Below are 20,324 nucleotides of genomic sequence, written 5' to 3'. Positions count from 1 at the left end.
TACACTTTCAATTTTTATATGCTTCCTTTTGATTCTTACATCAGAGGGAGATACAGAAAATGTTTATCAGTTTCATTCTCCAGTGATTTTAGTAGCAAGAAAAGACTTCCTTATCTAACATTCAAAACACTACAGGATTAAGCTTCGTGTTTGACAAGTTGTTAATTAAGATACCCTAGTGCTCTTTGTCATTTTATCAACCATAGCTGGTAATTCTGAATTTCCTAACATGTATTAGAATTCCAAGTTTAGAAGGCACTGTATGTATAAGTAACTATTCTGAATCTCTTCTGTCTCCATCTCAAGCAATCAGGAAAACAGTCATGATAATTGCTTTTATTTAGCATTATTTTAATTAGATGGCACATCATCATATATGACCAGATGGATCATGTCTGATGCCACTCTTTATTCTAGACTTAACCTCCTAGTAAGAGATTTTTAAATCACTTGAAATGAAAACACATGCAAAAAACCCAACCCACTCTCCCTACCATATCTTGCTGCTTCCACAGGCTCTGCTTCTTTGTTACTGCTTTGAACAAGAGCAGTCTTTCCTTGGCAATTAACATTGCAGGCCATGCCCAACACTGAAATACCATCAGTTTAGTAGCACTGCTCTGCAAACACTTGAATGCACAAACCATTGAAAATAAAACAATTAAAACAGCATCCAAAAGCTAACATTAGGTCCAAAACCACACAGCAGTTTGTGGCCAGCCACAATGCAGAATATACTCCCATTTTCCCACATGCATCTTGGGACTTCTCCCAATAAACCTTACAATCAGTTGCTAAACTCTGGCATGCACATCTCTTATTTCACAGGCTTTAACTGTATCAGCACCATGCAACTTAGTCCATTTGGTATTCCAACCTGTGCAACTCTGACAGGTGTTAGAAAAGATACCCTTTTCTACAACTCCCATTCTCCATGGCAGGGTAATTTACAGCATAGTGTCCCTCAGTCTCTGCAGCATCCTAAAAGGACAGGATTTTTATTGAACATTCCTTTAGTTCGTTTTACTATCCAGCCCTCTGATATGGTTTGCTTTGCCTGAATTCCTGAAGGAAAATATTTGTAGTCCAAAGGCTCTGACACAGTTATTTAAAAAAGGGCTGTTTCTGCCCGGGTGTTCAGCTCTTAATAATGCCATCCATATCCAGGAGCAGTTAGCAGATGACATATGAATTCCTCATGCAAGTCCTGTCTTGAATTGTTCTTCTAGCTCCCTTTCTCCACCTAGTTTCAAGAAATCCACCTCTGTATGGAAGGAAAAATAAACCAAAGGCAGAAAGGAGAGATGTGGGAATGACCGAAGTTCAAATTTGTTTAACAATTATGAAAGAAGGTGACAAGCTAGATAAAGAATTCAGAGGTAAGTGACATGTGCTGAGTTACAGACATTTTTGCAAATTTCTTGTCCTTTTGCCTACAACACCTGTATGAAGTTTATAAATACCTTTCCACATCTCTGATGCAATGTGAGGAGCCATAGGTGCAACCATAATGCAGAGGGAAGCCAAAGCATCTTCAAATTCTCTGCTGTGGAGAATAAGAGGCCGAGGAGCTTGCTGAGTGAAAAAGCAAGGAAAAAGAAACAAACTATTAACATTCCGAGGTGGGGAGGAAAGTAGTTTAATTAAGAAGAAAATGCAGTAATAAAACCTAAAATCAATGTCTATGCTAAGGAGAGTGCATTTTCACAATAAATTGGAAACTTATGATACTGGAGAATTAAAATCACAACTCTTAGTCATAGAGTGCTCTCTAACACTTAGAAGCTGATCCTGAAATGGATCATCCTGAAACTGCCATCATCATCCTGGTGAAGATCCTTGGGGATCTGCTCTAGCATAGAACTCTGAACACACACTCATGTGGACAAGAGTGGCCCACAAAAGCATTTTTAGTGCTGCCTTTTCTAGAAGTGCAATCTTAGGCAAAACCAGAGCTATCTGAGAAGAGGTGAAACACTTGTATATGACAGTCAAATTGTGCTGAATGCAACATAGATTTTGATGGGACAAGGTTCATTTCTACAGGATCATAGAGTGGCTTCAGTAAAGCTGAATTTAGTGACAAAGTGAGGTTTTAGAGCTGAAGAAAGCTTTGGGAATGAAAGCACAGTGAAGTCTTTTACAGTTTTATGTTCTCATTATTTTAGTAAAGTGTCTGCCTTCTGTAGTATAGAAAATGTTCAATTTCTGGCAAAAAGGAACTTGACTGACAAAATCTGAACTTCATTTCCCCATTTAACTCAACTTACAGAATAAAAGATACAGCACTAAAAGTAATCAGATGAACTTTTTTATTCTTTGCCTAAGAGATCACATCCCATGGCAAATTCAGCTGATGCATTTATTTTGTAATCTATCTCTCTCATGAAACAGCACAAAAAAATGTCAATACATGTCAACTTACAAGGATTATTTGATGTGATGAAAACCCATTCTCATCAACTAGAAAATGGTCCAAAACCAGTGATTTGCTTGACCGCAAATGTTGTCAGAGGGCATCTTATCACTTATAGTGCAAACTATATTGAGTAAGATTTAGCAACTGCTACCCACTTTCAATGTTTAATCCTTGCCCACCTCTCCACTTCCTCCTTTTAACTAGGAGCAAAAGAGGAAGAGTCAGCATGCAATGTGGAAACTTATTCTTCAAAGATACTGCACTGTCTTCTTTGCTCAAGAAATACATCAGTGTTCAAGTATCTGGCTGTCTGTAGGACCCTGAATTTTATCTTTTTTAACATTCATTCCACCATCCATTAGCCCCAAATGCCTATGAGTCATTGAAATGGAGATAAAGAGCTGGGTGTTACCTTCCCAACACCATACAGGATGCCAGACTTAAATTGTTTCAGTACAGCACCTGTGCACAATGTACTTAATTTTTTGTTAAGTTCCTTGATTTTGCTAATAAGCACCTTGGAATCCATAATGTATAAAATGGTATTTCAATAAAGAAGCTAAAGCTTTCAAAATTATATTTAATTTTGGGTCAATATCAGGTTACCATTATATGCCTGAAGGACTGCTCAACCAGATCTAAGAGTAGTAACAGAAAATAATGATAATAGTTTATTATTTTTAATCTATCACCACTGGCTGATAAACAACATAATCTAAATTAAAAATCTTAAAACTTAGGTTCAGCAGTGTAAGCTGTCTTTGAGGACTGACTGTGTGTGATTTTCCTTGCAAAGAATAACCCTTTTAAAATCAGAATGTTTGGTAATTCTATAATGTACTACTATACCTAGCTACCTATGTAACTTGGCTAAAATCAAGAGAACAAAGAACAGAACTAAACAAAATGTATCCTCTTCAAATTACAGGATGCAGACATAAACATCAGAATCTGTCTAATCTGATCTAATACCATCAAGCTCCTCCTGCAAAACTGTTTATATTTCAGGGTTACAGTGATACCAGAACATGCTTTTGAACTGAGTGTAACTCAACAAGGCTCTTGACTCAGTAATACTGGTTATGAAGTTAATGACTTACAGAAAGCTGGACCTATAGTACAGGCAGTTCCTGCTTGGTAGAAAGACTGACAGGAGCAGAGTCTGAGAGAAAAATACCTTCATTAATATCCCATACTTACATGGAGTACATTTGTGAGGCTCATCAATCGGGAAATAGCTGCATTGAACAAATGATCCTTTGTGAAGTACTCGGTTACCTGTATTAGAACAAAAAGTCTGTTATTAATAACTTAAAATTCTGGGTTTTTAAAAATGGAAAACAATTACTGGTAACCAATTTCAATTTGTGAAATATGTGCATCTTACCTAAAGTGAGGAAAATCACTTTAGTACACAAACACATCATATGTGCAATCACAGGTGTGGAGGGGAAAATAACAATCATATAAAAATTCAATTGATTAGCTTCCCTTCTGTTTTGAGATTTAAAATGTTTCAGTCAATGAAAAATGTGCATTAGTCACCCTTTATTTCCTTTAATAAAATATCTTCCCTTTGCCCCTTCAAGAGGCCTTCTCTCTTGTAAATCCATTTATACTGGTGAAAACTTGTTCATAGATCACAAGATTAAAATTATAAAGTCTGTTAAATGATCTGGAATATCCCTCACAGCAGGGTTTAAACTGGCAAAAGTTTTTATCCACAGAAAATTACTTGAAGTTAATTTTGCAGGTATTTATGTTTTCTTCTGAGTCTTGGATAACTGAATTGATACCAATCACAGCAGGAGACAACAAATAACAAGAGAAGAACAACCACTTCAGTATTTCTTTCAAGGCTATGCTAATATATTTTCACCAGTAGCTTTTTTCATTCTATATGAAACAGCAGGCACGATAATGAGATATGAAGCAAACAGACCAAAGCTTTTGTTAGGGTAACCCACAGAACTCACCTAAAGTTTTGTTACTTGAAATGGAGTTACTTGAATCCCAGATTGACAGAACTTTATTGTCATAACATTTCATTCCTTAATGAGGCATACATCATTTGCCCCACAAAATTTGTAGGTAGACAAAATTATTTACATAAAGAATAATTCAGTTTAAAAAATAGCTACTCATCTGGGGAAAAAGCTTTTGGCTCTGTAAGTCAAACACAGGGTTTTAGCACAACAAGCAACTTATTTAGCAATTTAGAAACTATGTAAGTGTTTCTTTTAACCTCAGAAATCACCAGATTCTTCTGCTCCCAGATCTTTCTGGCTTCAGCCTTCTCTTTCTTATTCAGAAGCTCAGGATTGGGCATGGTTCCTGAAGTCCTTGCTTCAATAAGTTTGGTTACAAGTGCCCAGAGGCGTGTCTGCCATCTCTGAACGCCGGGCATGGCATCAGCTGAGATTAATGAAAGATTTCAGAAACAAATGTCAGTTACAAGTAAAGAATTCAACACTGTAAAGAAAAGCAGGAACAGAACATTGGAGATAAACATTTTTAAAAAACACTCTCTATTTTAAATGAAAGACATCAATGCAATTAAAAATTTCTTTAGAAATAATGTGAGTTGCTTGAATGGAAAAAAAACAGTAAGTATTTTTCTGCAAAGACTTTAAAGCAGATATATATAGCAAGAATACAGCATAGAATATTTACTAAAATCTGTAAAATAATTCAATATTATCTCAATGCTAGAATGCTCATCTGTTTTAATGACTCCACAAAGGAGTTGTATGTGCTCTCATTTTCTGAACTCGTGGCAGAATACAAACATATACACAAGTATGCATACACATATATTTTCAAATTGAGAAGTTTCTTTTCAGATTTGATTTCAGCAAGTATGTATACTTTTGTTGCTAGATATGCTATTGTGCTAATGAGTACAAGCTCACCATACTCACACCATGGGAGAGAATGACATGAGCCCTGCATTATGTCCACCACTGAGAGGACAAGGAATTTAGTCTGAGGGCCAATCATCCAAAGGCTATCCCATCCAGAGGAGAGAAGGGTCATGTCAAATGAGAACCACTATTTAACATTCTCTGAATGAAAAAATTTCCTGTGATGGCTTTGCATGGTAAAGTTTTGGTAGGGAGATGCTACAATGATGACTCCTCTGGGAAGATTCTAGGAGATTCCTCCATGTCTGACAGAGTCAGTTGAGCCCAGGAAACAGGAAGGGATGATGGGAAGGTGTAAATTTGGTTTTACTTCTCATTACTCTAATTTTAATTGGCATTACATTAAATTAATTTCTCAGTCGAGTCTGTTTTGTCCTTGATGGCAAATGCTGAGCAATCTCCTTGCCCTTACCTCAACCCACGAACATTCTGTCGTACTTTTCTCCCTCTATCCAACTGAAAAGCAAGGAGTGACAGAGCAGCTTGGTGGGCACCTGACATCCAGCCCAAGGTCAAACCCAACACAACCTGCCTAACTTCTTTAATTTAAACATTCATGATGTTGTTATCATCATAAATTCAGAACAAAGCATAAAGATATTTAAGAGATGCTTTTCACCTAACTTTCTATTTTCTTCTCCCCTGGAAATATCTTTAGGCAGCTAAAATCTCCTTTTGCTCACATTTTCCAATACTTTTAACACGAGATGATGCCAAAATTTTCCTTTGTACTTCTAAAGTGGTAAACAGGTTGGCTTCAATGACTAAATACATTTTTGCTAGTATTATAACTGCGCATTCTTAGCTTTCTTACAAAAATGTTTAATCACCAAGCTCTCATATACTTTGCAACTAAGATTTGGTACACATTATCCTCACAGTAATTCAAATATTTCATTTTCAAGATCAGAAAATACAGCAAAAAGTTTGTGCATCACCAAATTAGCAGCCTCAGAGGGAATTGTGTACCTGTGTAGTGTTTGGGATGCAGCTGTTAAGGCTTCATTCTAAGTGATTCATTTTTTTAAGAGACCTTTTCAAATGCCTAGCTCTCTACTGTTGTGATTAGGTGGTGACAGAAAGCCAGCTGAGAACTCACAAAGCCCACTCCTCCTGTGCATACAATAGTGCAACAATATATAAAGGAACATAAATGAATACAAAGCATGACAGACACAACTGAAATAAAGCTTAGTGCAGGCTGAACTAAGTGGCAAGAACTTAACATGTGAAAGAATGAAGAACTACACTTTTTGAAACCAAGAATGGATTGTTTTATTAAAGCCTTATGAAACAGGAAGGTGAAATGTAAATGAATACATAAGACTACATTAAAATGTATGAACCACAGTAGATAAAAGAAATTAAGACCTTTCAGTATGCGGAATGGCATGACAGGAGTAAATAAATGCACAGGAGGGTAATTCTTAACTTACTCAAGAAGTAAGCTCATAAAAATGTCATATCTAGAAATATTAATTACTAGGAACTCTGATTATCTTCTAATGAGATTCTTTCTGAAAACTATTTCATAATCCAGCTTACAAAAGCCATTGCATGCTTGTTAATAAACAGAAATAACAAAATATTGTAAAGTTGCATCTCTGATCTGATATGATTAGAAAAAACCAGATTATAAAGAAAAATAATTTTAATTAATCAATTATTGCTAATTAAAAAAAAAGATAATGAGGTCCAAGTTTTCAGAAGAAAATACAACTTAAGAAATAGTTTTGTATGTGCTTTTAGCTTATAAGAGGTAAGCTGCTTGCAATAATCTTGTAAGTTTGCCTCAGTGACAGCTTTGTGATTCTCTCCTTTAAAAGAAACAAACAATAAAACCTGTTTATGATACTTTTTTTATTCATTTTTTCCAAAACTTGGGCACGAAGAACTGTATTAATTTTGTGTTTAAAATATACTACTTGAGAAAAAAGAAGCATATCCACAAGAAAACAAACTACAGAAAATAATCTGACTTACTTTTAGCATCCCACAAAATGTCTTGTTCTGGAGGAGCAGCAAACAAGATGTAAAGGCGCAGGGTGTCGATGCCATACTCTTTCACTATTTCCTCAGGGTCTATTCCATTGTACTTGGATTTGCTCATTTTTTCCCAAGCAACTTGGAGCTTCTCACCAGTTTTTAGGTGGACTGGTTCACTTCCTAAATATTAAGACATACAAAACCACTGGAATAAATTTTGCTCACTTGTAAGAGCAATTAATTTTGTTCCCTAAGCATGAGAAGAAACAACTGTTGCTAGCATTTTGGTTTTTTTTTTTTTCCAAAACAGCTTAAAGAAGAATACCACCCATTCCAAACACTCTTTTCCCTCCCAAATTTTTCTTGTGTTAATGTTCTGAACACCAGTAATATCCTAAAGCTTCCATCACATCATGATAAAAAGTCTCCTACCACTTGGAAGCTGTATCTGGCATGCATCCTAAGTGCTGCCTTGACAGCTCCCGATATTTAAACTTTTTTATAACCATGACATTTAAAACTTCATAGATAGGTGTACTGATTTGACACAATTCTGACCTGCACTTAGCTTTTGCAAATACCAGAGTTATAGGTTTCAACTGCAGTAAGTTATCCTGAAAAGAGTGTGTTTTCTCTTGCATGAATTTAGAGACAGAGTGGGGCATTTACACTTAAAAAGGTGCAACTGAGTAAAACCCTCTGCTAAAAAACCCCAATATTTTCTAGAAGAAAACAGGGTAGCAGAAAGTGGTAAAACTTAAGAGGGTGGATTGGTGGGTTGATTTTTAACTGTCTTACAGGGTTTGTATTCAGTGCAAACGAGGATGTATGAGAGGAATGCTTAAGAGGCAAATATGACCAAACATTTTTGTTGCTACAGGTCCCATAGCAATGACTGGTCCAGCTTATGCAATGAAGGCTCTGCAAAGAACTTGAGAATGAGCACTGTTTCCTAAAGGTTTTACATTCCTAATATCTACTGAACACACCTGCACCTGTGTTAGTTTTGCTGTAATGTTTTTGTAGGTTGTCTGTTTGCTGGGCCTAACTGGCGCCATTCAGCAGGCTGCTGAGCGCTGTCTTAACAAAACTGACTTTTGATCTTTTGGACTACACCGGAGCCAAAATAATACCACAGTACTATTTCTATGTTTGGATGCAATTAAAAGCTGCTGTATTAGTAGGATCTCTGTGTACTCAGCAGCATGTGTAAATTCAAAACTCACAGAAGTTGCTCTCCAGTTGAAATATTAGATTCATTTTCTCTTCCAAATTTTCCCAGCACCGAAGCAGTCCCTGGCTTTAGGAGTGCACCTATGCTGATTTTCCCATGCAGTTTCTCTTACCAGTGAGATCAACCTCCTCTCTCTTCAAACACTGGCCTGTTGTTGTTAGTCTGAATGTCTGATTCTTGATAAGTCCTTGAACCAAGAGCTTATGGAAAGGCTCCCTAAGGACAGAAGGAAAAAGAAATTTCTCTGTTGAAAAGAGCTGTAAAAAGCATATTTTATGATAAGCCTCAGGTGTTGAGCCAATCAGGCACAATTTTTTAATGAAACAAGAATTTCAAGCCGACTGTACATAAATAGTTGTCACCTTAGAAAGAGTACTTTGTGCATTGATTAATGGTGGCTGGCTGGCAATTCTAAGTATTTATTTGCATTCTGCTCACATTCTTGTACCCTAATTTAGTACTAAGTTATTCTAACATCACTTTTCAAATTAGCATATGGATAACACACAGAAGTTCCTTGTACAACAGTACAATTTCCCTAACTTCAAGCTAAATCTCTTGCGTGAAAGCATTCAAGTACCTGGCTTCATTGTCACAAATATTTAGTTCTAGCTTCTCTCTGAGGAGCACAGGATTTTGAACAAATCAAAATGCTGTTGCACATTTCTCTCTATAAACAGATGGAAAAAGCAGATAGATGTTTCTCTAACATAAGCACCCACATGCCTTGGCCCTTTGCAGAACTAGCCAGGAAGGCCTGGCTGTATGAAAAAGTGTACTAGAAAAAGGGCAATGCTGAAAAGTTCATATCTCAGTGCATCAATTTTTTAGCACCTTACTTTTCTAGCAAAATTTACATCAGTGACAGTAAACTCCCATGAAATGAGTGTATGACAGGACTAAAAAGAGCCTTCAAAGTCAGTAGTGCACACAGCAAGAATAAACTCTAAGTAAACACTGCTCTGGTTGACACTATTGTGGCCCCCTCCTTTAATGATCTTGCATTTCTAATGCATTCAGTCACAGTTCTGTCACTGTTTTCACTGAAAAAAAAGGCAACAAAATGAATCTCTAAGGCTTTTGGTTCCCACTCAGTAGAACAGGAAAGTAAGGCAGTTCTGACACAACTTTAAGAACAGCAGGGGCCAGGGAAGGAGGTATGGAACCAGTCCCAGAAAGCACATACAGGCTGGAAGCCTTCTCATGGGACCCTCCAGCACAGGGACATCAGTCACCATCGTTTTGGAGGACATGATCATCAGCACTGGTTAGTACTGACTTGCACCTCCTAATGCTGACATGTGTGTGCAACATTAAACAATCTGAGTTTTCAACTTTTTACCTAATGAAACCTGAAATGTGTACAAGACAACTTATGTAAAAGGATGCATTATTTCTATTAACTTTTAAAAAGTCAGAGCATACCCATCTAAAAAAGAAGTAGCAAAACCAGACTTCCACATTTTATTTATTATGTGTACAAAAAAGTCATAATCCAAAACATGATTCACTGTTAAGAAGTTAATATAATATTTTAAATTATTAAGAAATATAAATTACATGACAATTTATCTCACAATTTAAATTATAGAACAATTAATATTTTAATAATATAGTATTATTAAATTATAGAACAATTAGGCATGTTTCTATCATATTAAAGCAGGTAAATTCCAAGTACTAGTCCTTAAACACTTTTGATGACTCTGAAGTAAGAAGATATTTGAAAACAAAACTATAAACTGGGAGAGAAAGTGACAGGCTTCATATTTTATCTTCAACATGCTCAAGTTTGAACATGAGCTTCCTTCCTTACATATTTTGTATACTTACAAATATTGTGTAAGTACTGGCACATATTGATGTATCACTCAGCCACAAAGAAGTATGAGTCCCTGCCACGCCACCAGGTTTTAGCAACAATGTTAACTAAGAACAACTCAAGCATCTCTATAAATATTTTGTAGATGATATTTCAGAGGCTGATGAAAAATCTTGTTGTTTAGAAGTAAAGGAACTTAAGGGAATGAGAACTGAAGTCAAATTTAGACAGCAAAATGAAAAAAGTTAAAAACAGGATTCAAAAATAATCTAAAATACCAAAAATTATTATAAATTATCCAAGTGAATTAGAAGGTAAAAATTGGGAACAAAAACTTTGTAACCCTATCAATAACAATGGTGGGAAAATGTTTCAGGATAAAACAGTTTATGATACATTTCTTCTGCCTCTACAATCTAGAGACATAACACTACTGGAAAAAAAAACTCCCTCCCTATCATTCAGTACTTCAGCCTGTTTAAGATCTCAAACAGTTATTAAAATAGCTACACTTCCTGCTATCTAAAGTAAAGCTAATGAGGTAGCCAGATCATCCAAATCAGATAGGGCTCTCCACTGGAAGTGATTTTTCAAGGAACACTTATTTTTAATGACAAACAGTTAGTTCAGATCATACGCCAAGTTACTAAAAACTGAATGCAGGAACAAGCATTTCTTATTTTTGTTTATGCTGACAGAGGCTACAAAAATGCAATACAAAATACATTACCAAGTATGGGGAAAATAAACCCCAACCATGTGTCCCTAGTGGGAAACCACAGGAGTATGGAGACATGCCCAAAAGGAGAAAGCCAGAGCCCATCTGCTAAACACAGGGCTCTGAACCAAACTGTGTTCAGTGATTTTGGCATTGTGCTGTGCTGGCTCCCTCTCATGTTCACATGCAGAGTTACACTTGAATTCATGTTAACAAAACTGCACACCTCAAACAAGCCCCTTCAGAGGCAGGGATGCACTTCTTGGCTGTAAGGGAACTGCCAAGGGCTGCAGCACAGCAGGGATGATGCAATTCTGACCTCAATGCTGCAGCACCCATGGTCATGGCACCATAAATACCTCCTGATCCAAAACACCAAGAATAATGAAATTAAGCCACTTTGAGACACACTGACATTTCTGGCATAGAAGAGGAGTCTGGAGTTCCTCTGAATGCTTGATCATGTTTCAGACCATAGATATAATGGAATGGGATAGGCTTTCACCTGCCTGTGAAGTTTGTTTGTGCTCCTGCTGGAGTATCTGCTGTGAGTCTTTTGCTCATGTTATACACCCACCTGCAAAGTGTGCCTGACACGTCTGAGAAGGCTCAGCTGTGCTAGTAATGAAATCTGTAATCCTTTCCTTCATCTTTTTCTTTCTCTAATGTTCATACACAAGTTCATCTCTATGAGAGACCAATCTAGGACCATGCAATGGATGGTAGGGCAAGCACAACGGACAGATCAGGAATTCCTGCTCAGCGCCATGGTCTCATGCTCTTTGCTTTGTTCTGTGCAGGGTGACCAGCAGGGCTTTCAATCCTAGTACAAATGACCTGGCTGGAAGAACTCTGTGGGGCCTGCCACAGTGATAAAACAGTGAATTCAGGAGAAGGGATAGCCCTAGCCAGGGAGCTCACTGCATGTATTTGCACCCTGCACCTTTAGAAAGGATGAGAGAGTCCGAGTGCTGCGCCCCTGAGTGAAGACAAGACTACACCAGTCACTATTGGCTGAGTTCAGGGGGCTGTGAAACCTGCTGCTAGATACAGCTCTGCAACCTTGTGCAGGTGACTGAAGGATATAGAAACAGATAATTTTAGGGAAAAAAAAGATAAAACAATATTGAATGTTCAAGATTCCACACAGTTAACAACTGAGAGCTTTTGCTTAAAATCAGCACTAGAGATAAGGTTCTAAACGAATGCAGAGAAGCTGTAGCATTGTTCCTTCACAGAATAAGCTATTTCTGTCACATACAGTCTTTTATTCTGTAACTCAGCTACGTGAAAAATAGTGCCTTCTTACTCAGCAGATTTGCCCTCTATCAGAGTCAAATCTGCTGACTTAACGGCAACAACAAAATTTTTTTATTGCTTTCTAACTCTTTAGGGAGAATGTGCTAGATTCTATTTCCAATTATTCATTAGACAGAGGTGATTACTGAAGTCTAGGGCAGAACCAAATTCTGTGTAACTTGTACTTGCACAGATGAGCAGGTGCACCGGAGAGTGACAGCACACAACTGCCGTGGTGGATTAGGCTGGAACAGAGGAGGAGTTTTCTGGCCCCAGCTGCCTACCTGGCCCCTCTCCCAGCAGTGGTCACAGCTGGGAGGGCTTGCTGCCCTGTGAATTATTTATAGAACCAATGCATTTTACAGACCAGACTGCTAGAACAAATTGACATCAATTTGAGCTTAATCTGATATCACATGTATGAATACCCAGAGGGTACCACTTATTCTGCCTTGTCATTACTGAGAAATTCAGCAGCATTTCTTTCCCACCATCTCCAGTCCAATGCATTAAAAAATAAAAGACCATGCCTCATCTTTAGGGGATATTTAAGCTATACTGACACCTTTACAGTTCTAAATTCTAATTCTAAATGTCTACAAACACTGCATTTTCAGTGAGGGTATGTGTGTCTGTAAGTGCCTATTTCATACATGTTGCCTGTAACATTTCTGTAAAAATCATTACCCCACATTTGGAAAGATTGCTTTGAAAATCCAAACTACAGGAATTTTAATTTCTGTTTTCAACCACATTACCGTATAAACAGCCATTAAAGACTATCCATAATTAAAGGCTACACAGAAGTATTTCAATGGATTTGAACATCACAGGATAGGAGCTAAACAATGAAAATTTCCATCAAGAAAACATATCAAAGAAAAACTACTACAGATAAGCAGGGGAATCATAAAAATTTTTAAGGATGCTAGATGACACTTTAAACGGTGGCAGCTCTCCTTAACTGAGATATAACAATTTTATTTATTTAATCAGTGAAAAAGACCTAAGCTACTAGAGAGAGATTGAAAATGCACAAGAGGGCAGCGTTTTTTAACATTTTAGTGTTTTCCCTCAGAGCTGAGGGTTTTGACATCATGACTTTGAGCTTCCTAACAATAAGCCTGTTGTTTCTAATGACACTTCTCAGATCTTTCAGACCAGTCCTTGAGCAGTTCAAACAGAAGACTGATCAAAAGTGGCTTCTGATTAACACAAAAAATTTAAAATACATGGTAGTATTTATAAAGGAGTTATGATTTCCATATTAAACCAAAATCCTAATTTGACTTCATGGCTTCAAAGCACCTAATGATTTACCTAGCATAGAGCTAAAGCAAGTGAACAATTTTGTGCATGATGATGAATTTGTTAAGAGTCACCTTGCAGTCTGAGCACACATCTAAGCGCACGCCCAAGCAGCTCATACACCCAGCCCTCAGGCAATGCTGTAACACATCTTCACACTGCAACATTGTAGGTGTTGTCACATATCACATGTTGTCACATGTCACACCTCTTGACATTGTATACCATGCCAAAGGAATTCTCCACAGTCTTTCAAACTGCTTCTACAGAAAGCAACTTCTATTTTCTTCTGCCATTGTCACTAGATGTAGTCAGTGCTTCTTAAGGAGTTTTTCTTCACCTAAGGTAGAGTTTTCTTCTGCAATTTACCACATTTAGACCAGGTTATGCTACACAGCTTTTGTGCTACTGCTCTGTCACACCAGAGTATGAACAAAACACATTCCAAAGAAATGCAGCTACAGAATCACAGAGTCCTCAGAATAATGCAGGTTGGAAGGGACCTTTGGAAGACATTTGGTGCAAATCTTTTTGCATATCAGACCTAACTTCAGGTTGTTCAGGGCCATGTCCATCTGCGTTTTGAAAATATGCAATGATGGAGATGCCACAATGTCTCAAGTCAAATGGTTTCAGTCTCATCACCCTCCCTGCCAAAACTGTATTCCTTCTGTCCTTGCTGCAATCTGTGACTGCTACTCCTTTCCTTTCTCCATACATCTCTGAGAAGAGTCTGGTTCTATCTTCTCTATGAATCTCCTTTAGGTAGCAGTAGATAGCAAGTACATTCCCTCCATAGCCTTCTCTTCTCCATGGGGAACACACTCAACTCCTTTAGCCTCTTCTTGTATGTCATATGCTCCAACGCTGACTATGGTGGTGTTCCTCCTCTAACCCTCTTTAGTCTGACAGTGTACCTCACACTGAGGTGAGAGCCTCAAAAGTAGACACAGTATTCCAGTTGTTCCTGAATGATGAGCAGAGATAGCCAAAGCTGGGCATGGTTTTGTTAGAGGAGTATATTGTCATGCCAGCTGCTGACCCACATCCAAATTGCTGTTCATGAGGACCCCTAAGCCCTTCTCTTGTAACCCTCCCCACACAGATGGCACAGCCCCAGATGTTCTGTTGAAGTCATGGTAAAAGATATGCACAGCTCTCTCCTCATCCATAGATGGAATCATGTCACCACAGAAGGAAAGCAGATTAAGTTTGGAATAATTTCTTCTTGGTAAATCCATGGTGGCTGCTCCAGCCACCTTGTCTTTCATGCATGGAACTTGCATGTGTCTGGTTTACTTAAGTGAGCCCTAACTCAATCCTACTCTACAATGGGCAGTAAAGCTTGCCTTCAAACTTTCCTACTAAGCACAGACCTTGACAGCAAAGGCCAAGGCAAAGACTTTTCTTTCTACTTAGGCTCTTTGCTGGATTGTGCATCAGGCCAATGTTTTCCTTGCTGTTCTTCTCCATGTATGTCCAGAGGTTCTTCTTACTATCTTCATGTTCTTCACCAGTTTCAATATCTGATGAGCTATGACCTTTCCATGGTCCACACTGCCTATCCAGTAAAGGCTTCCACATTCCTCCAGGGGTAGCCAATCCTTACCTCCCATTTCCTTGCACTTATTTTGGTCTTCTTAAGGTCACACAGGAGGTCCCTTTTTTGTCCAGCTGGCCTTTTTCCATGCCCTTTTTTCTAGCATACCAAAACAAACCACTTACTTTGCAAGAAAATCTCCCCTGCCCTGTGATCTCACTTTATATTGACAATACTTCAGCCACTAATGTGGTTAATGTAATTTTGGAAGGTTGAAGAATTTGACTAGCAAAAGAACATTTTGCTGTTGTGTGTTACAGCTCCACTAGATGCCTGATGGATTAGGATTGTAAAATCTTTTGTAGAATTAATAAGCCTAAAATTGCTTGCAGGAGAAAGCTTTAAAATTCTCTGCTTGAAGGCACAGCACCTCTGAGAGGAAGGGTCTGCTTTGAAAGATACACTCAGAGAGAAGAAACAGCCTTCCTGCAGCTACACAGGCTGCAGACAACAGGGTGAAACAGGTACACAAATCATCTACATCCAATATTTCAAACACAGCTTCCACTGCAAGCTACTGCACAGCCAAGAACGAGTTATGAAAACACATCGCCTATTTTCATCAAAATTAGGAAATAACTTGGGGAAACATTCTGCTAGCTGCAGTAACTTGTCCATCTTTTTCTGGCTCACAACTACTTCTATTTTTGTAGCAAAACTACAGCATTCAAGTGAGTTCAGTGACATATATATTTAGGCTCTTGTTTAATGTCAAGTTTTCAGAGGGGATACTTGTAAAGAATGAATTTATTTATATGAGTTGCAGCTGAGAAATCACTGAGCAGCTCTTCTCATGGGGCCACTCATTTTGACTCAATCTACTCAGTCATCTCTGCTGACGGGAGAACAGAACAGAGCATGGGCCAGAGTTTCATTGTTCTGTCACTAGCACTCTCCAAGCTGAGGATGGAATTTCAGGGTACAAAAGAGCTGAATTTCAGTGGAAAGGGGGATGTCAAGCTCAGAACCTATCTGAGAGGACAAAGAACAGAACAACAGATGACTCACTTTCTTCCATCAAACTTTACCTCTAACCAAAACACAGAACAGTGAATTAGGCTATAGCAGCAGCAGCAGCAAGAATAATTAAAAGTAATTATATAAAATTAATTAAATAAAAAATAAATTGGCATGAGATAAATATATTTCTTTTGCCTATCAAGAAATGTTTTGTACTGCTCAGCCCCAATTATACAGTGACTTATAAGAGTGCTTTGTTTTTTACATATGCATGCTTCCACTGAAATTAATGCTATTACTGGTAGGAAGTTACCTAATTTGAAATAATAGCACTACACAGAATGCCTGAAGTTACTCATTTGTGCATGCTTTTGCAGGCTGGAAATCTACAGCAGCACTTTATCACTTGCTCTGAGCCAGTTAATACTCATGCAATAAAAACCTTTGTATGAGCATTTACAGGAAGTGCAACTCACTGTGAGAAACCAAGAACTGACAAGGCAGGAAAACTCAGGCTTGGTCAATGTAATGTTCCACCATCACGTCAGTGTCCACTAATACACTTATGAGTCAAATGAAATATGAAAGATTTTAAAAGAAATATATAAAGCTTACTTGTGTTTAGTCATCTTTAGATCATGGCAAAAATGGCTGAAGAACCTTGCATAGAATAAGTGCATAACTGCATGCTCCTTTCCTCCGATGTACAAATCCACAGGCATCCAGTAGTCTGCTAAGTCACTATTAAAGGGCCTGAAAAAAACACAATTACAGGGAAAAATCCAGTGTTGAAAAGAAAGATCAGCACTACTAAAGTAGCTCATCATCCTTAACTGGACAACACTGTTTACTGAGAGCAATACATGTTTAATAAAACTTTCAGTTTGCTATCAGATTTTTATATTTTTTTAAGAAGTAAAATGCTTATTATAGATAGAAATTTAGTTTCTTCTGACATGTAGATCCACAAAAAGATTATTTACCTATTTTTCAGGCAAGCAATTACCTGAGAAAGCAATGAAAACACTTGACTGCTCTTTAAACTATTTTTTTGTAAATACTCTGTGGCTGGCTTTAAATTTTTTAGTATCTATCAAGCTATACAAATATATTGGAATGAAAGACAAAAGACACGACCACTTCAAACCAGTTTTTTAATTGATGGTTTGCATTGCTGCCGTTAGGGGGCAATGGTGCAGTTTAAGGCTGCAGAACCCTCTGTAGAGTGAGATGGGTCACTGCACTACAAGTTAAGGATGCTCGATGAAATGACAGTAAATTTGCCATTTACAGCATATTTACATATCGTTGGAAGTCACCTGAATGGTTTCCAAGCATTGCTTATTGCTTCACTGCATATTTCCATGTCTCTGCAGTGGGCCTACGAAATACAATTTGCACAGAAGTGTTTCTCTAATGCAGGCTTCAAGCCCCTGCTCCAACAAATTTATTTGTTTTGTCTGTCTGTCTGATTATTCCATCTGTAATTTTTGCCACAGCAACACTTCCTTCCTCACCGATGAGCCCAGAAGCAAATAATGATCTGGGATTCATGTCTTTGGTGGAAAAAATCAAACCTAACTTGTTCATAGGGCTCCAGAATCAACAGAGTAATTCTCCTGAATGGTAGACCCGTGAAATATGGTTTATGGAAATGAAGGGTTTACATATGCATAGCTTAGTTAAAAGAACTAACTAAATAAATCAAATGCAGGCAGCAATTTAGTGCAGAAGTCCATATAAATGTTCTCATTTCAGTGTAAAACAGATTAGACTACACTAAGCTGTTACTTTGACAGTTGGATGTTACATCTGACTATTTATTCTTCAACTTCTGGAAAAGTCCCTCTTGCCCACACACAAAAAATACTTAAACTGTAATGGAGAGGAAGCAATCTGCCTAACTCAGTAATAGCAGCAATATATTCATGCTAGCACTAGAAAATAATTAAAACTGGCATGAAATAAAAGAGTTCACAGAAGATTTTTCTCTAGTTTAAACAAACTAGTGCTGCCAATACAAAAAAAAAATAATTGGCCCAGCAATATTAAGTCACTGAATAAATGCAGTATGTTTCCAGAGACTGCTCTGCACAATAAATAAACAAATACATGCCCAAACAGCCCATCATGTGGTATCAATGTTTTAAAATGTCATTCTTCCTGTCCTCCTCAGACTACATAGTATGGATGTTGCACTAATTCCTCTTTGGGAAAAAAAAGTGCTATCAAGCAGTGTTACTACAGCCAGACTACAAAGCAGAAAAACAGCTAAATAACTACATGTCTTCCCACACTCTCCATGCTGCAGACACTAGTCCATAGCACATGAAAAATCTTCTTTCATTAATAAAGCATGCAGTGGAAGTGCCAACACAGCAGGACATTGCTGTGATGCTTCTTCACTTGAGGTCCGCACACAAGGAAAAGGCAAGAGTCACCAGAATTTAAAAGGAGAGAAGGGAAGGTTCCAGGCTTGGCAGCAGCATGTTACATTGGACTATTCCTGTTCTTACCATTGGAACAGCACTGCCTGTCCACACACTGAGCTACTCACTGCATTGCCAGGGAGGGTACACTCCATCCAATTAACCAGTCTGAAGGCATGGCAGGCTGTCATTCCTGATGGCATGGCCCACTAAGGACTTCAGCTCCTCAGATGAACATTTTCTCTGTGCCCTGTCCCATAATTCCCATTCATGCAAATTTCTGCTCTTTGTCCTGTGGTTCCTGTGCTTGCATAGTTGTGCTTACACATCCTGCTCTTCTAGATCTCCTGACACAGGAGCAATCAAATACCACATTTTTAGACCAGCTCCAGATATTGTCCTGATTTTAGCTGTGATAAGAGTTCTTTTTCTTCTGAATAACTGGTACAGTGCTGTGCTCTGAATTCAGTATGAGAATAATGTTGATAACACACAGATGTTCTGCTTGTTGCTGAGCAGTGTGTACTGTAGGCCAAGGACTTCTTGGTCTCTCCTGCTCTGCCAGAGAGCACGTGTACAAAGAAGTTGGGAGGAAGCACAGCCAGGAAGGCTGACCCAGACTGGCCAAAGGGATATTCCATACCATGGACTGTCATCCCAGTAGATAAACTGGGAGGGTTGGCTGGGAGATGCCAATTGCTGCTATGGGATGGGCAGCAGTCAGCAGCTGGTGAGCAATTATACAGTGCATCACTTATTTTTCCTGGGTTTTCTCTCTCTCTTTCTCCCTCTCCTTTTCATTATAATTATTATTATACTTTGTTTCAGTTATTAAACTGTTCTTATCCAAGACATGACTTTTACTTTTTTCTTCTCCTCCTGTCCTCCCTAGCCCACAGGGTGTGTGTGGGGAGTGGTACATAATGCCAGCTGGGGTTAAACCACACCACCTACCCTGTGCCGTGCTCAGGCCCAAAGGGCAGGCACATGATGAGGGCAGCACAGGGATTTACCCTGCCAGCACACTGCAGCTAGAAGCACCTGAGTGTGTGGTCTCTTTGTTGCCTTGTGTCCTGTGCAGCAGGCTTGTCCCCAGGGGCCCTGTGCCTGCAGCCCTCACCTGTCACTGTTGTGAGGGTCAGTGTACCTCAGGTAGTACCAGGCAGAATCGACAAAGGTATCCATGGTATCGACTTCTCGCCGTGCTGCTGCCTTGCACCTGAGCAAGAGGGGAGAAAAGCTTCTTTTAGATAAGTGACAAGCTTGGGAAAAAACCCAAAAAAACATGGACAGAGGGGCCATAATATAGACATTTAGATTGAAAACTGAGCAGTCTGAAGAGTGAACGTTCAGAAAAAGTCCAACAACAGTAACAGGACTGACTTCCCTCTCCCTCCCACAACATAGCAAAAGCAAGCTGAAAGGAAGCCTGAGCATCCATCATATCCAGCAACAGCAGAAGATGGCACTGCACTGGACAGCCCTCTCAATCTTGGAATTTTTTAGAATTGCCATTTTAAAAGCTACAAAGCACAGACAAGCATACTTTGCCATCAAGTTAATGGGTACTGAATATAGATCACACTCGTTAGGTACCAGCAGATTTAGCAGAAAGGTCAGGTGGT

At 38.4% G+C, this 20,324-nt stretch overlaps 1 protein-coding gene across 3 annotated transcripts in view; it reads right to left on the bottom strand.

Moving 5' to 3' along the window:
• The window catches only part of LARS2 (leucyl-tRNA synthetase 2, mitochondrial), a 125,029-nt gene that overhangs the window by 10,776 nt on the left and 93,929 nt on the right, over positions 1–20,324 (bottom strand). For all 3 annotated transcript variants that reach the window (XM_074540209.1, XM_074540214.1, XM_074540202.1), the window contains 7 exons: positions 19,820–19,918; positions 16,886–17,023; positions 8,676–8,779; positions 7,327–7,509; positions 4,665–4,834; positions 3,620–3,697; positions 1,464–1,575 (listed from right to left, as the gene is read on the bottom strand). In XM_074540209.1, the coding sequence (XP_074396310.1) occupies positions 1,464–1,575; positions 3,620–3,697; positions 4,665–4,834; positions 7,327–7,509; positions 8,676–8,779; positions 16,886–17,023; positions 19,820–19,918 (884 nt within the window). The remainder of the gene's footprint in view (positions 1–1,463; positions 1,576–3,619; positions 3,698–4,664; positions 4,835–7,326; positions 7,510–8,675; positions 8,780–16,885; positions 17,024–19,819; positions 19,919–20,324) is intronic.

This window comes from Zonotrichia albicollis, chromosome 1 (assembly GCF_047830755.1).
Source record: "Zonotrichia albicollis isolate bZonAlb1 chromosome 1, bZonAlb1.hap1, whole genome shotgun sequence".
In the NCBI taxonomy this organism is placed as follows: domain Eukaryota; kingdom Metazoa; phylum Chordata; class Aves; order Passeriformes; family Passerellidae; genus Zonotrichia; species Zonotrichia albicollis.
This window is presented reverse-complemented; position numbering and strand designations above follow the sequence as displayed.